This window comes from Pelophylax lessonae (genome assembly GCF_965119305.1).
Source record: "Pelophylax lessonae genome assembly, chromosome: 7".
NCBI classification, from domain to species: domain Eukaryota; kingdom Metazoa; phylum Chordata; class Amphibia; order Anura; family Ranidae; genus Pelophylax; species Pelophylax lessonae.
In genome coordinates, this window is record NC_138774.1 from 74,681,012 (window position 1) to 74,698,925 (window position 17,914).

General features: G+C 40.9%; 1 protein-coding gene across 1 annotated transcript in view; it reads right to left on the reverse strand.

The window, feature by feature from the left end:
• Positions 1–6,875: 6,875 nt before the first annotated feature.
• Positions 6,876–17,914, reverse strand: part of EHD2 (EH domain containing 2) — a 91,378-nt gene continuing 80,339 nt past the window's right edge. Inside the window, exon 5 of the mRNA XM_082263386.1 lies at positions 6,876–8,297. Coding sequence (XP_082119512.1) covers positions 7,761–8,297 — 537 coding nt within the window. The 3' untranslated portion in view covers positions 6,876–7,760. The remainder of the gene's footprint in view (positions 8,298–17,914) is intronic.

Sequence of the window (17,914 nt, forward strand, 5' to 3'; positions counted from 1 at the left end):
TTACAGTCTTTGGCTTTGATGGCATGGCTGTTAAAAGCCGATTCTTGAGAGACAAGGGTCTCCCAAATGCTGTCATTCCTACCTTGCTGAAGGCTCGGAAATCTACCTCTAGAAAAATAAATCATCGCACCTGGAAGGTGTATATTGCCTGGTGCGAGTCGCAAGGGTTTCATCCCTGCTCCTTTTCAGTGGCGAGGATTTTGGGCTTCCTGCTGGAAGGTGTGGATCAGCGTTTGGCGCTGACCACTATAAAAGGTCAGTTGTCGGCCATTCTGTTCCAGCGTCCCTTGGCGACTAATTCATTGGTTCGCACCTTTATTCAAGGTGTGCGGCATCTGGCTCCCCCATGGAAGGCTCCTTTGCCTCCCTGGGACCTGTCAGTGCCTCTTGGGCGTTTCGCCATCAGGCTTCTGTGGCTCAGGTCTGCAAAGTGGCGACCTGGTATTCTGTGCACACTTTCACAAAATTCTAGAAAATTGATGTGATGACATCCTCGGATGCTTCCTTTGGCTGCAAGGTTTTGAGTGCGGCGGTTGTTTGAAGAGACATGTTTTTTTCTGTCTCTTCCTGGGGTGCTTTTTCTTGTTCTGGGTTAGCTCCTGTTTGAGCATTGTTGCCCTGTTGGCTCAGTTGTTTTTTTTTGTGGCCTGATTGATACATTACCTTTTCGGGAGGCTGCTCACCCCTCACACCTGCACTGCTTTGGGACGTCCCACTTGTGAAGGCTGTACAAGGGGCTGCGACTGTCGGAGGACGTAAGAGAAAATTGAGTTTTTGTAAGAACTTACCGTAAAACTCTTTTCTCTGAGTCCTCTGACAGTCGCAGCCCCCGCCCCTATGGTTTTTTGGATCTTGGGGTTATTGCCTTCTGGTACTGCTTGCTACAAAACTGAAGGACAGTGGTAACTGGATCAGGATAATCGTTGAGGGACGGCCCCCTGGAGGTGTGCTTAAGTATAGAAAGTTTTTTATTAACATTTAAAAACTGCCTAGCTTGCTCCTGCAGAGGGTGCCATTGCCCTCGTGAAGGTTGTATGAAGGACTCAGAGAAAAGAGTTTTATGGTAAGTTCTTACAAAAACTCTATTTTTTGGCATTTTGAATACATTGAAGTGCAGTTGAGGAGTCTAGGGTCTTTTAGACCCCCAATCCCTCCATAAAGAGTACCTGTCACTGCCTATTGCTGTCACAAGGGATGTCTACATTGCTTGTGACAGCAATAAAAGTGATCAGATTTTTTTTTTCTGTGCTAAAATTAAAAAAAATAAAATAAAATAAATAGGGGAAAAAAATGTGTCCGCCCCTGTCGCCGTGAGTTGCCATGGTGCTACACAAGTGATCAGCTTCCATTTGATGGCTCCAAAATTTTGTTTAAAAGCTAACATAATCTTACTAGTAATGGTAACAGTTAAAGCGGAACTTAGGGGAAGTCCTGCGCTTTCAACTTCTCCCCACTTCTCTGCCATTTCTTTTTTCTTGGGGGCCTTGAGTGGGTACAAAACTTCCACTTTGCTCGGATCACCTAGGTGATCTGAGTGAAAGTTCTCCTTCCTGCTTCCCTGCCCACAACCTTTTGGGAGATGTCACAGGTCCCAGGAGGCTTTGGGACCATTTATAAAGCTCAGCCCAGCTTGCGCAGTGGGTAGCCAGTTGTGAAGCCACAAGAAGTAACAGTTGTCTGCCTACAGTTAAAATGCGGGCAACGGAGACTGAAGCCCATTGAAGAAAATGGCCCGGTTGAGGACACCCGTGAATCCTTGGACAGGTGAGTTACTGTTTATTAAAAGTCAGTAGCTACAGTTTTTGTAGCTGCTAACTTTTATTTTCTAAAGAAATGACGAAGAACCTCTTTTTAATCAGTGGGTTTAGTTCCACCTTTATACCTAAGCAGTACCCTGAAAAATGTCTAGAATTCCTCCCGTAAAATAGCAAAGCATTTTCTGGTATGTGACTGTGCCTGGGCACTTCTCGGCCTAAAGCCTCATAACTGTATATTTGTAGTGTAAGACCTAAGTCATTGCTGCCTCTGGCTGCTAGATCTGAACTGAGATTAAGTGATTTCACTACTGTGAAGCTCTGTTCTTGTAACGTAAGTTAGGAAAGCCCTGCCTCCTGCCTTTAGTCCACACAGAGACACAGTACAGAATGAGGCATGGTAAGTCACTATTGGAGAAAATAGGAAAACATTGAGAACACAGGCAATGCTGGTGACTAGTCTATTGTACTTTGCCTGCTTTTTTCTTTTTTTTTGTACAGATTCCAGAGTACAGTTGCTCTTCAAAAACAAAGACTAATGGACCAGTGACTACCTGATAGTCTCAGTGATGCAACAGAGAGATCTCTTGGTTTTTGTTCCCACCAACTTTGGAGATTGATATGCTTCTTTCAATCTTAGTTGGGTGACCATTTAAAATGATAAGGTCCCTAATATCTAAGAAATAGGGAGGGGAGGATCAATCAGAAGTCAACGATAGGCTTTGAAGTTCTGCAGAACTGGTTACACAAATGCACTAGTCCGAGTCTTTTGGGGAGACAAATTATAGATAGCTAAGGAGTTTTATTTATATAACTCCTATAATATGCATGTCCATAAAAGTTCAAAAAATATGTTAGTTCTGCTCAAGGTTGGTGACAGTTCCCACATTCCATTTAGGCTTATGTTGCTATTCACATTTTTAGCTTTTTTAATATTTGCCAAGTTTCTATTTTCATTGGAGGATATTCCCAAGCCTGTATTCCTCCTACATTACACAGTTACTAACTGCACCCACATTTAAATTCTCTGTTCCTGTTTTAATGGATAACTATAGTTATAAAAACATTTGCCTATTTAAAAACATTATGTTAGATACCTGAACTTAAACCTGAACTTAATACCTGAACTTAAAATGTGAAGATTTTCTATCTAACTTTCTGAACTTTCTTTGAAGGAAAAGTTTTCTTCCTGTGTAAAAAGTGCTTCGCTTGTAAACACACCAAATTTACTAAAAGAAAAAAAGAGGAATTTAGTTCCACTGCAACAGGAAACAAACTACAATATTAAGGACTTTATATCATGTAGAACAGAGGGAGCGGTATAGATATTGGAATGTCCTTGCCGCTTCCAATATATAGGAAGAACAAAACAACCATTATGGAAACGCCTAAGGTAATATATCCAGAATATCCAAAAAAGATACCCAAAACATAGTGTTTCTAAACACTTCACTGAATTTCACCAGAAAGATCCATCTTCCTTGTTGTTTTGGGGTATAGAGAAATACAAACCACATTGGAGGGGTAGTAATAAAATCACTACACTGATTCAAGCCAAATCTCAGTGGATTTTTGAGATGCAAACTCTCTCACCTTTGGGGTTAAACATTGAGTTTGACTTCAATTGTTTTATTTCCGATTATTGATTCTTTATGATAATCACTATATGATAGTTATCAGATGCTTACTTTGCCTATCTTCTATATTATATGATTTGAAAATAATTTTTATTGTATTATTACTGTCCATTCTGCATTTGGGATCCCATTTTATGCCCGTCAGTGGATATATGCCACTTGTTAAATTTTTATATTTTATCTTTCTATTATTCACACCCACTTTTGATATTGATCTTATTCATTAACTATTCTTTGATATTATTATGAGTATTTATATTTTATTGTATTAAGGAAATCGTATAATGTGATGTGGGTGCTTTGCAGTTTTTATCTTGTGATTACCATCCTTTTTAGCTGTGTTTTCTTTGCCCCATATATGCACATATTATCAGCCCATCATTTTGGATCCATAGAAGGTTAAGGTCAAGTCAGCTGTCCTATGCGAGCGGTTCCCATGGAGACCGCCCTGCTACTTAAGTCCCGGCATCGTCACCCTGCTTCTTTACCCTAGATAAAGTCACGTAATTTGTGATGCAACGTATCGGGAGGAGCTGGGTGACGTCACTTCCGGTTTTTCGGCTGAAATCGGAAGTTCCTATTACTGAAGCCAAACACCATTTGGAGACCCAGCTGGTCTCTTCTCTACACTACATTGTGATTTTTAATGTAAGTTTTTTATTTTTTTTACAGTATTATTTTAAACTTACTACACTATGGAGCCCCAATTGTACTTTCTGTATGAGCTGCTGTGGATTACCCATTAATACTTGGGATTGGATTGTATGGAGGCTATTATCCCCACTATAAGCCTACTATCATCAATGAGGAGGATTCCATCTATGCTACTGTTGGATTAATCTAAAAGCGTTATTTATCCTCAGTGAGGTGAGCGGCCATAGGTGGTTGTTCACTTGATGGATTGTTTGGAATTTTCCTTACACATGGAAAAACAATTTTTTGCACCTTTAATTACTTTTATTAGACTATACTGATCTATTTTTGCACTCACTCTTTGGTTTCCTATTGGAACCTCTGGACTATTGTGTTTTACACCGAGTGCATTTATTTATGTTTTTTGAAGATTGCACATTTTATGTTTTATACATTATTCATGAGTAATATGCACCTTCACTTATCCACTTTGGAGTGGGTATTTGCACATACTATCACACCTATGTTATGTTATTTATGTGATTTTTTATTTCACTTATTATTAATGCGATTTTAACGCCGATTTATATTATATTGATTGATTTCTTCCAAAAAAGTAGCATTGTACTTTCTGACATGTAACTGTGCCTCACACTTTTATTCTGTAGACTCATAACTGTATATCTGCAGTGTACAATCATGTGAGGCACTCCATCCTCTTACAGTCTAACTGCTGTCTCACTAGATATGGAATGAGAGGAAGTAATGTCACTATTGTGCTGCTTACTGTTCTTCTGAGAGATATGAATGAAGTAAAGCTGTGCTGAAGACTCGCAGTGCAAGGACCTCCCTGCTTATATTTCTTTCCTCCTGTGGATATGTGCTTTATCCTCCTTCCTTACTGCTTCTTGAAAACACTCTTACCAGTGAAAAGAGCGATAGCTCAATGCGGAATCAAGGACCTGCTTCTCAATCATGATGGCCACCTCCACACAGACACAGTGCAGTGCACGTTCAAGTAAAGCCTAGTACACACTAGAAGTTTTTTTTTTTCGTTCAACCCACCTGGCTGGGAGAAAAAAAACTGACAGCTCAGGAGCAGCTGCTGTATCTTTTTCAGTCATGCCCCTTTGACAGAAGCCGGTTGAACAACTGATTTCTGTTGGACCGGTCGTCGTACACATGGACCGAATATCGAGCGGTTTCTATTGAACCAGCCGATGCCGCCCAATATTCAGCCCATTAAGTCAGGAATGAGTTAAAGATCCACTGCATAGAGCCCACAGGCAATACTGGTGACTTCTCTGTTGCCCCCTGCTGGCTTTTTGAGTGCAGCTTCCACAGCAAAAAAAACTGTTAAAGGGTTATCAAAGCCAAATACAAACTTTTATTTTACATCTGGCTTCCTGAGTCCTAAATAACTGGTTATTGACTCAGTTTTCTGCATTTATTTGTAGTTAGGGACCTGTAAAGAATTGCACCTAAAATCAGCAGATCATGGGTGTAATGCCACAGTGCCTGTGTATCTGCCTGCCCGTACCTCCTATTTGTGACAGGAAGAACAATGAACTACCACAGCGCTCAACAGCACCATGGTAGTTAATTGAGAACAACAAAATGACAGCAGCAAAGGCTTTAGGACCCTGTAGTTTTCCCATTCCCAGAACACTAGCTGTCAAAACAAGGGATTGGGGCCGGTGTGTTTGTAACATTTTACACCGGAAATATGGATCCTCAACATGTTACAAAAGGTGAACTTATACTTTAAACCTGTACTGACTAAAGTTTAGGTTCTGCCTTTGATGACCTAACTTTGTTAATTTGAGTTGCCTATTGGACCCTTGCTTCAATACATTTTTAGATATTGACCTGAAACAAGCATGCAAATCCGGAAAGTTGAGTTAGAGTCATAGGAGTTATTTTGCATACTTGTTCTAGGTTAATGAATTGTAACACACTGGAGCCATTGATTCAACATGAGAGCCAGAGAACCAGTATTCTCAGAAAAAAGGTCAGCAGTTACAGCCCCCATGATTCTTTTTGATGACTTTTGTACAGCCCTTTAAGTCTTTACCAGTTCTAGCAAGCCCATTAAAATTTTAGATCTCAGATGCAAAGGTGTTGCCTTGCCAAGCATATTCCAATGAAGACAACCATCAGCAAAACAGTAGGTCAAATAACTTTCTGGAGAATTGTTTTAATTATGAACACTTTTTATTTATAATTCAGACTTTATGTTTAGCTCAGAAATATATTTGCGTTTGATATATATTAATATCCAATAGTGGGTGTACTTCATTTGTAAGCACCAGTATTATATAGTAGTCACATGAGCATGTTAGAATTGGATTTAGGGCATGATTCCAGAGTAGTTAGGAATGGATCTCACAAACACTTTCCAGCTTCTATACCTTGATTTACTAAAAATCCATCTCCACCCAAAACTGTACTTGGATATCGAATCATTTGCTGACTTCTTGTGTCCCCAGGACTTCATTGGTGAGATAATCTCACCAGAATTTGCAGTTGTGCTCAATGGCTGTAGGCATAACCTCATGGGTAAATAATTCTAGATCTCCATCTTTGAGTGGGTGATTCCTTCCTAATTCCCTTGTGGGTAGAGATGGAGGCACAAACAACTAAAGGAGAATCTTGCCATTGGAGGCTTTGAGAGATATTAGAAGACAGAGATAATCAAGACTATTCAAAACTCAAACTGGGTAGAACTAAATTTTAATAGACTGCCCACCTGAAATTTATTTTTATAGGAACATATTGATGAACTAAATGCTCTGACTACTTATGGAGCACAGATAAGAAATCTCCCTGTCATATTTCCTCCATGTTTTACCCCTCAGCCATAGAATCTTTCGCTCTATTCTCTGTGACATCAATTACAACAAAAACATCTATCAGTGAAGTGGGACCCTCAGGTACTGATCACAGCAAATGATATAACACCTAAAGAAGCTGGTAGATGTTGGTTTGTAAAATCGAATATCAAAATGCGTCAGCTGAGAAGAAAATACATACATATTTTTATTCATATCTATATGAAACTCTTGAAATTTTTTTTCTTCCAATGTATCTTTTTCTTCAATCCCGTTTTTTTGCATTGCAAAATACACTCTTTTTTCATTTACAGTCATTCTCTCCTTGGCCACAGATTTCTTGTGGCATTATTTAGCAATCATGTATACATACATAGAGTATATATAACTTTTATATTAAAGCAATAAGGCACAAAAGGTGACCTGCAGCTCAACTTACATTCAGTGAGAAAAGCAAAAGATATAAACAGCAATGGTTATTTTCTAGCGTGGGTTGTGGAACACTGGATATATCAAACAATACTGGACAAAAAGATGTGCAGAACATTGCAAGAAATGTTACAAGTGGTCTATAAGAAGTGATATACAAGTTTTTTTTGTGTTATTGAGGAGCCTTAGTGGGACATTGGTGGAATGTCTCATTAATGTCTTCACAATTATAATATCCTTGCTAGTTGATGACAGTGTTCTGGGCTTCTGAAGTTGAATAGGGTGAAGTTTTCTGTATTATTCAAGCAGACACAGTGTATTTTAAGAGAATTTGCTTGTGTTAGTAACAATGTTCCTGTCAACCTGCCCTGGCGACAGACATTACATTTGTGAGCGCGTAAGGGTTGGGTTTATCATTGTCAACAATGGAAGGTTTGAAGAAAAAATTATGAGCAAGAAAGCATGACTTAATGGAATCATTCAGCAGAACCTTTCTGTCTCCTCTTGGATGGTGGGACCAGGTGTCTAGGTAATTCTGAGGGTAGGCCATGCCCATCCAATTTGACTTCGATTAGGTGGCTTGCCAAGGCGAACTCTTCATCATCCAGCATGCCATCACGATCAACATCAGAGAGCTTCCATATCTTACCTAGTACAGAATTGGGCAACTTAGTGGTTATCATCCAGTTTTTGGCTTTGGTGCCAGTTAATTTGCCTTCAGTGGGTGCCAAGTTGAAGAAGATTTCATCATATTTAGGCTTGTCTTTCGTAACTACCCAGTCTTCATCGTCAAGGCCTTCAAAGACGCCATCCAAGAAGCCTTCAATGAAGGGACCATTGTGGGTTCCCTCAAAGGCTCCTCCTTGTACCAAATTGTCAATGGTATCTAAGTCTTCCTGCTTCAGCAGTGGCATGAGTTTTGCAATGTCAACTGTAAGCATCTCATCCAAAATTCCAATCATATTTAGCTTCAGGGAATGAAATTTTGTGAAGTCATGAATCATTAGCTGTTCCTGTTAAATTATATAAAAAAATGTGAATAAAAGAAAATTAATACTTATTACAGGCCTCTTACAACTTAAGTTAAAATGGCACACATTTACCCTACCCCCAGGCTGACAATCATAAAAACAACATTTATAAAATACAGAATTTCCTCTTTTTGAACTCTATTATTGTTTCCTGTGTTTAGGTATCTTGTTTGCAAAAAAAACAATTATTTTCCGTTTGGATTCTGTATTAATTTTTTATACACTTATAGGAGTGTCTAATTACTGTCTGTGCTGGGCAAGGTCCTCTGACCCTCCTCTCACCTCGATACATAACCTGTTATGAAAGAGCAAGGGAAATACTAAAAGTAGTAATCCACACCCGTACAAAAGTTGTGAATGTGACTAATAAATATATGAAAGTACAATAAATAAATGTGCCTACCACGTACCCAATGTATATACAGTGGGTAAAATAGGTATTGAACAAGTCACCATTTTTCTAAGTAAATATATTTCTAAAGGTGCTATTGACATTATATTTTTTTCCACATGTCAGTAACAACCCATGCAATCCACACATACAAAGAAGCCAAAACAAATCGGTTCAGAAACAAAGTTATGTGTAATAAAATGGAATGACACAGGGAAAAAGTATTGAACACATGAAGAAAGGGAGGTGCAAAAAGGCATGGAAAGCCAAGACACCAGCTGAAATCTATCAGTAATTAGAAAGCAATCCTACCCCTTGACAGTGCAAATTAATATCAGCTGGTTCAGTCTCAACTATTGGCCTATAAAAAGGTGTTCCATTACCAAGGTGTCACACAAGGACCACCTCATGATGAGTAAAAGCAAAGAGAACTCTCAAGACCTTTGGAACCTTATTGTTGCAAAACATACTAATAGCATTTGTTACAGAAGGATTTGTAAACTTCTGAATGTTCAAGTGAGCACTGTTAGGGCCATAATCCAGAAGTGCAAAGAACATAATTTCACCATAAACCGACCACGACCAGGAGCTCCTTGTAAGATTTCTGACAGAGGAGTGAAAGGAATTATCAGAAGAGTTGTCCAAGGCCCACTTGTGGAGAGCTTCAGAAAGGCCTGGAATTAGCAGGTACAATTGTTACAAACAAAACAATAAGTATTGCACTCAACCACCATGGCCTGTATGCACATTTACCATGCAAGACTCCATTGCTGAAGAAAAAGCATGTTAAAGCTAGTTTAAAGTTTGATGCACAACATTTAGACAAGCCTGTGAAATACTACAAGAATACAGTCTGGCCAGATGAGACCAAAATTAATCTCTTTGGATGCCATAATACACACCATGTTTGGAGGTCAAATGGCACTTCACATCACCCCAAAAACACCATGCCAACAGTGAAGTTTGGAGGTGGGAAAATCTCGGTGTGGGACTGTTTTTCAGCATATGGTACTCGCAAACGTCATGTCCTTGAAGGAAGGATGAATGAAAAAATGTACCAAGACTTTCTTAAAAATCTGCTCCCATCTATCAGGATGGATGATGAAGTTGAAACGAGGGTGGGCATAAGGAAACGCTCATTGGTTTGAAAGAAAGAAAATAAAGCTGCTAGAACGGCCCAGGCAATCACCTGACTTGAATCCAATAGAAAATCTATAGAAAGAATGAAAGATCAGAGTTCATACAGGAGGCCCACGGAACCTTCAAGATTTGAAGACTATTTGTGTGGAAGAATGGGCCAAAATGACACCTGTGCAATAAGGATGGGCAAACGGTTCGGCCCAAGCATTAGTTTAGGCCAAACATTGGCTGTTTGCCCATTTGACAAACACCCAAATTATCTGGGCGTTCGACCGTTTGTTCAGCCCACCAAATGACCACAATCCACTGCACCACCGCACGGTGCATTGGAAGCCCTGATTGGCTGAAGCAATGAAAGCTTTGCCCAATCAGGGCACAGAGCACTGTCAGAGCCATGATTGGAGAAAGTAATGATGACTATCCTATCATGGCTCATTGCTCTTAGTCCCACCCTACATTATAAAAGTATTCTTTCAATAGCGACCATTTGTAGTGTGAAATCAGCATTGAGAGTAGGGATCAACTGATTATTGGGGGGCCGATATTCACTTTTGCCGATACGGCTCCGGAAATTGCAGATATTACCGATATTCCAAATATAGTAAAAATAAACAGTAGAACGTTCCACATAAATGCTCCTTCCACCACACCACGTGGGAATCACTCCCCTTTGTAATTCTACTCACCAAAAGGTGAATTTTAATGAGCCTTGTATTAACAATCCTATGTCAGGGTCCGAGACTAGTCTTCTTCTCCGAACCATTAGGTGGGGATGCTCATGTAAAGGTAAAATGATGTCACATAGTATAATTCCATTTACAATTGTTATTGAATAAACATACACACTTGAAATGCCACTCACATATGTACAAAAGATATAAGCAATTCCAAATTAGCAGATCTGCTGGCAGATCAGTATCCCTCACTCACTTGCCGTAAGTCCGGCATGCGATCTCGAGGTCACGTCGGCATACAATCTTGGAGGTCACACGGTCACGCCTGGGGCGTAATCACGTGACCTCCGAGATCGTATGCCGGACGCAGCGGTATCACCCGGGTATCACTTAGGGCAAATCAGGGAGAGATACCGATCTGCCAGAAGATCTGCTAATGTGGAATTGCTTATATCTTTTGTACATATGTGAGTGGCATTTCAAGTGTGTATGTTTGTTCAATAACAATTGTAAATGGAATTATGCTATGTGACATCATTTTACCCTTACATGAGCATCACCACCTAATGGTTGGAGGAGGAGAAGACTAGTCTCGGACCTTGACATAGGATTGTTAATACAAGGCTCATTAACACTCACCTTTTGGTGAGTGGAATGATGTGAAACTGATGTCCCTGCAAGTGAAAGCTGTGCAGTTTTCCTATCAGTTTTCATGCAGGTAAGGTGTGAAGAACGAGCCTTTCATAACAAACATTAACATGTTCAGTACCAGATTTGTGTCAAAAATTGTCTTTATTTTTCAAAACTTTAAATGTACAAAATATAGGCCCATATCGGCCAATACCGATACGTTGTGACCAAAATATCGGTATCGGCCCTAAAAAAAACATATCGGTCTATCCCTAATAATGGGAGATGGAACAGGGCTTTTCAGTGCTACTAGAGAATTAGTGTGCTACAGTGTGCTATTCTGATTCTATTGTCAGTGTAGAATATCAGTTTAGTGTGAATCTAGTGATAGTTCAGTCAGTGCGAGTGTAGAGTGACCATTCATTTTTACTTTAGTGTGAAACTAGTGATAGTTCAGTCAGTGTGAGTGTAGTGAACATTCATTTTTACTTTAGTGTAAATCTAGTGATAGTTCACTGAGTGTAGTGAGTGACTATTCATTTTTACTTTAGTGTCAGTTTGTTTTGTCAGGGCAGGTTTGCTGCATTATAGTTCAGTGTGTTAGTGCACAAAGTATTTTTCTGTGCCTTACATGCCATTTGACGCAGTATATTTCTGTGTGTTAGTGCGTGTTTAACACAGTATATTTCAGTGTGTTACTGCACATTTAACGCAATATATTTCTGTGCGTTACTGTACATTTAGTACAGTATATGTCAGTGCGTTACTGCACGTTTAACACAGTGTAGTTCAGTGTGTTACTGCACATTTAATGCAGTATATTTCTGTGCGTTACTGCGTGTTTAATGCAGTATATTTCAGTGCATTCGTGCACAATTAACACAGTATATTTCAGTGCAGTACGTGCCATTTAATGCACTATATTTCAGTGCATTGCTGCACATTTAACGCAGTACATTTCTGTTCGTTAGTGCACGTTTAATGCAGTATATTTCTGTGCATTAATGCACGTTTAATTCAGTATATTGTAGTGTGTCAGTGATGTATGTCTGAGTAGTGAGTACTCAGGTTAAAGTGCACCAAACACCACTTTTCATTAAATAAAGTGCATCCACGTACACATTTACGCATCTTTAATTGAATTTTGTTGATGGTCACCTTCCCATCATGTCTGGGAGGCCAACAAGGAGAGGCAGACTTTCCCATGGCACTGTGAGGGGGCCAGCAGCGTATGTGTCCACAGGCAAAGGTGGACGTGGTCTGTCTTCAGGCAGGGCATATTTCCTCTTTTTAGCGATGATGCCTATGCTATCCAGCCACAGCACGCAGAGGAGGTGGTGGACTGGCTTACTAAACCATCCCCATCCTCTGTCACCTAAGCAGAGACAAGTGCGCAGTCCACTGCAGCTGCCAGAGTGACTAAATATGCCTCCTTGTCCACAGCTGTTGCTGCCATAGCCCTAGCATCAGGCATTGTGAAGTCTGCTAAGTTTTTTAAACACAGTGTCAGCCACTTGCTTCTTAATGATATACAGCCATTACTTGATCCAGGTGTTGGTTCTGAGGTTGAGAAAGGTAGGAACATGAACCTACATGGAGGGGAGAACACTGGTACACAAATTGGCAGTTATGTTCCCCCAGCCGCAGCGTATTACCAAGATGTCTCTAGTGGTATTGAGGATGGAGGAGATGATGATGATGAGGTTACTGACGCAACTTGGGTGCCGAATAGAGCAAGGGAGGAAGGTGAATGTGAGACACAACCCCAACGAGGAAGCCATCATGGAAGAGTAGAGAGCAGCCACCCTATTACTTCACATTGTGGAGCTGTTATGTCCAGGCATCCTTCTCACAGCTCAGCTGTCTGGGCCTTTTTTAGCACATGTGCAGCAGATCGCACTGTTGCAATTTTCAAACTTTGTCTCAAGCACATCAAGCGTGGCAAAAACACTAGCCATTTGGGTACCAAATGTTTGACAAGGTATTTAACCTCCCACCACTGAGCCCTTTGGCAAGAGCACCTGAATGTCACACAAAAGGGGCACAATTCTGTTCCTCCTCCTTACTCACCTCAGTCTACCCCTTCTATACCTCATAACCTCTCAGCAGCCTCCACAGAAAGGGATGATGGTATAGCACAGGGTGTCTCAGATCCTTGCAGCATATCTGCCAGTAGCACACCACCAGCTGTAAACCAAAGCTGGCAAATTTCTCTGCCCCATCTGTTGCAGCGGAAAAAAAAATACAGTCACTGCTACCCACATGCCCAGCGTCTAAATGCAAGCTTGTCAATGTTGCTGGCTTTACAACTTCTGCCGTTCCATTTGGTGAATTCTGCCCGCTTCTGTGAATTTGCAGAATGTGCTGTATGACAATGACAGGTTCCCAGTCGGTATTTATTTTCACGTAATGCCATTCCAGCTCTGTACCATCACGTGAAGGGCAATGATGTGGCATCATTGGGCAAGGCAGTCAGCCGCAAAGTCCACATTACTGCTGACACATGGTCCAGCAAGCATGGTCAGGGACGCTGTATTTGGTTCACAGCACACTGGGTAACTGCTTGCAATTTTTGAAAGGGTGCAGGACAAGGCTCAGTGCTGCAGCTTGTTGTGCCACCTCATCTCCATACAGCTAGTGGTGATGTCAGCTCTACCCTCTCCTCCTCCTCCATGCCCTTCTCTGCTGAATTGAACCACAAGTACCTCCTAAGCACTTCAAGGGGCTATTCAGTCAGGCTAAAAGGTGCCATGTAGTTGTTCAGTTGGTGTGTCTAGGGGACAGGAACCACACCGGAGCAAAGATTCTTACAGCTCTGCAGGGGTAGGCTCAGAGGTAGTTCAGGCCACACTATGCCGACTGGAGCCAGGAATAATAGTGTACAATAATGGCACAAACCTCCTGTCCGCCCTAAGACAGGAAAAGTTGACACATGTGCCATACCTGGCACATGTTCTCAGTTTGGTGGTGCAGCGTTTCCTAAATAGGTACCCAGGGTTAGAAGAATTTTTAAAGCAGGCCAGAAGAGTTTGTAGCCATTTCAGGCGGTCATACACAGGCAGTGCTCGGTTGGCTGAAATTCAGCAGGAATGTCACCGTCCCGTAAAGCGCCTGATTTATGACATGCCCACCATGTGGAACTCAACTTTGGCAAGGCTGCAGCTGCTGCACATGCAGCAGAGGACCATCAAAGTACCTGTGTGAGTATGGTAAAAGGACAGCCTCTGCTTTTTTTCCCACGCCAATGGCTGCTGATATTGGATGCATGCACTGTACTGTCACCATTTGAGGAGCCCACAAGGATGGTGCGCTGTGACACAATCCCTGTTGTGTTTCCGCTGGAGCAGACTCTGCATGGCATTATGGACAGGGCACTCGAGGCAGAGCAGCGAGAGGAAGAGAAGGACTTCTTTTCCTCTGAACATCCGCTTTATGCAGACACCATTCTTCCTATGCCACAGAACGCAAAAGAGGAGAGGGAGGAGGAGGATTATGGCAGTTTGGAGGTATTGAAGCAGAAAAAGACATACGTCAACCCTCAACAGATGGTTTTCCATCCACAGAACCCTTGGGAGTAGTACATGGCTGGGAGGAGGCAGTTCCAGATACTGTAATCTCAGTGACCACGAGGAGTCTGCTTCTCATGCCTCCACAAACTTGCGGTGCATGGGCTTCCTCATGCTTCAAAGCCTGCGAAAGGACCCAAGAATACGTAGCATCAAGGAGAAGGATCACTTTTGGTTGGCAACTATCCTTGACCACTGTTACAAGGGGAAAGTCTCAGAACTCATCCCGTCCCCACAGAGGGTGCAGAAGATATAATCTCTTGAGGACACTTTAAATAGGAGTTTATCTAATGCTTTTCCCAACTCTGGTAGGTTACAGTGTCGTGGAAAATGTAGTTTTGAGGCTTTTGTTGGTCAAGAGAGGAGCAGTGGAGAAGGGAGCCGCCCAAGTGATGAATTTCACAATTTTTTTAGTCCTTGGCACCTAAGGCTCTTAGCTTCCACATCCCAGTGGCAGCGTTTGCATCATATGGTGGACGATTATCTATGGGCAAAAACAGAGATGGAAAGCTTTCCAGTTGATAATCCACTGGGTTACTGGGTCATGAAAATAGACCACTGGCCAGAACTTGCCCAGTATGCAATTGAACTGCTGGGCTGCCCTGCATCCAGTGTGCTTTCTGAAGGGGCATTCAATGCTGCCGGAGGTTTTGTTACTGGCAATAGAACGCGTCTGTCCAAAGACTCTGTGGACCGTCTGACATTTATCAAAATGAATCATTCCTGGATTACCAGCAGCTATAAAGCCCCTGATGCCGATGTCACTGATTAAGTGTTTTTGGGATGTGGAATCTCTGCAAGACTTCTAGGCTGCCTAGTGATGTGGGTTTTGATTTCATCTGGAAGATTTTTTTTGGTGTAGGTTTCATTGGCACAATTAACAGCCAAATACCAATTTTTCTGCACCTGTTTGTCATTTACATTTTTGACAGCAAGGCCAATTCTTGCTTTCATCAAGAGTACCTCTATAGGGTTACGGTGTGAAAGTGCCACAGACACCCAAAGACTAATTTTTCTGCACCTGTTTGTCATTTCAATTTATAGAGTACCTCTATAGAGTTACGGTGTGAAGGCACCTTCGACACCCAAAGACCAATTTTTCTGCACCTGTTACTTCTATCCAAATTCTCTCTACTCTTGTTTCCACTGCACTACATTGTGGACTCATCATTCAGACTGGCTCCCCATGCTGTTGTGTATAAAATCAAGAACGCTTACAGGGAATTGTTTTGTTTTTTTTGGCTTTATAAATGCAATTTTTTCTGCAGAAGCTTCTATACATAGTACAGATGTACCAATTTACAGTTCTGGTGCGAACCGGACAAGGGGTGGTTCAGCACATCCCTACTAGTAATGCATGTGACTAGTGTCTCCATACAGGAGGCTTATTGAAGCTTCATTACCAACAAAGGATTTTGTACCAAGTATTAAATCAATTTCAGTTAGCGTGTTCATGACTTTTTTCTGTGTCATTCCATTTTATTACACATAACTATATTTCTGAATGTATTTGTTTTGTTTTATTTGTATGTGTGGATTGCAGGGTTGTTACATGTCAATAGCACCTTTAGAAATATATTCACCTCGAAAAATGACGACATGTTCAATACTTATTACATGCTCAATACCATGAATTAAACAAATGAATAAATGAATTATGCAGAACTGCACATGATCAAGCTCAGAAGAGCTAAAGATGATGAAAAGGAATTAACCAGACCGAAAGTGCCAGTTTGCGCTCCACCTGCATTGCAAAGGCAGGAAGTGACATGTCCCTTAAAGGGCAGGACTTCGGGGACACGTCATTTCCGGCCTTTGGAACGCAGGTGGAGCGCAATCCTGCACTTTCGGGTTCCATTTTATGGTTTTATATGCTTGAGCATTTTTTATCTAGTGTAAGTGGAATTTTACACATTTCTCATTTAAATTTGAATTACTAGACTATGAGAGGTTTCTTTACCCTTTGCTTTTTGCGAGTGTGATTAACAGTCTCTTAAAGGTGCAGGAGCGTTATTAAGTATACGGTGGTGTACAGTCGTCCCTTTGTATGGGATATCATAGTGGATTGAGGAATAACTGAGTGAAATCCTAACAGCTCCATGTGGGAGATTACCAGTTTCGAACAACACAGATATACTGTGACCTTCTTTGAGAAAAGAGGACATATATTTCTGGTGAGTGTAGTGTGTACTTAATGTGGAAAGAGGAAGCACTTTTTTCTTCGGTGTCACTATTTACTTGCACTGGGCACTTTTCCTTGACTGTTTATTATGGACTTTTCATTTCACTTCATAGTTGTATATATATTGCTTCTTCATTTTTATCATATATATTTGTAAAAGCGCAGTCTGGTTAATTCCTTTTCAACAAAGGGAAATACTACATTGTGTCACCTGAGTGACAGCTCTGAGTCTGCTGGGGCTGCTGACATCACATCCAGTTCTCAAGGCTTTAGGGATGTTTACACATCCAGGGAAAGCTTGGTTGAAGGGGAAAATGGAACAGACATTTTATTTAGAAAACATTTAGTTTGATTAAGCAGACATATTGCATACATTCTGTATTTAGAAGACCTTTTGTGGGGTTGATTTACTAAAAGTGGAGAGTGCAAAATCTGGTGCAGCTGTGCATGGTAGCAAATCAGCTTCTAACTTCAGTTTAAACAATTTAGCTTTGACTGAAAACCTGGAAGCTGATTGGTTTCTATATAAAGCACTCTTCAGTTTTAGTAAATCAACCCCATTATTCTCTGTCCTGAAAACAAGGATGAAACTTCAAAGTAATTGGAAAATTAGCTTTCCACATATACTAGGTCATATAATTGGTAGGCAGAGCAAATTTAAATCCAATGCTCTGTGTTGTGTTGCTTTCTATGCATGCACCTCTTCTTGCATGTGTGTATGATAAACACATCCACTTTTTCAATTTGGCTTAAAGTGGAACTTCACTTTCCCAGTCAACATTGATAATTTATAATCCTCAAGCTGCTAACATTAGTTAATAGATAGGATAAGTATATCATATTTACTTGTTTTAAACTTTTATTTTTTACATTTCTTTTGTCACTTCCTGTGTTTTTGCCTAGGCAAATGATGTCATACATCACAGGAGTCTTCAGGAGGGGAGGAGGGTTTTTTCCAGCTAAGCACACTCTCCTGCATGCATGCCTGACTAAGGGCAGATAGATTCCAGGAAGTA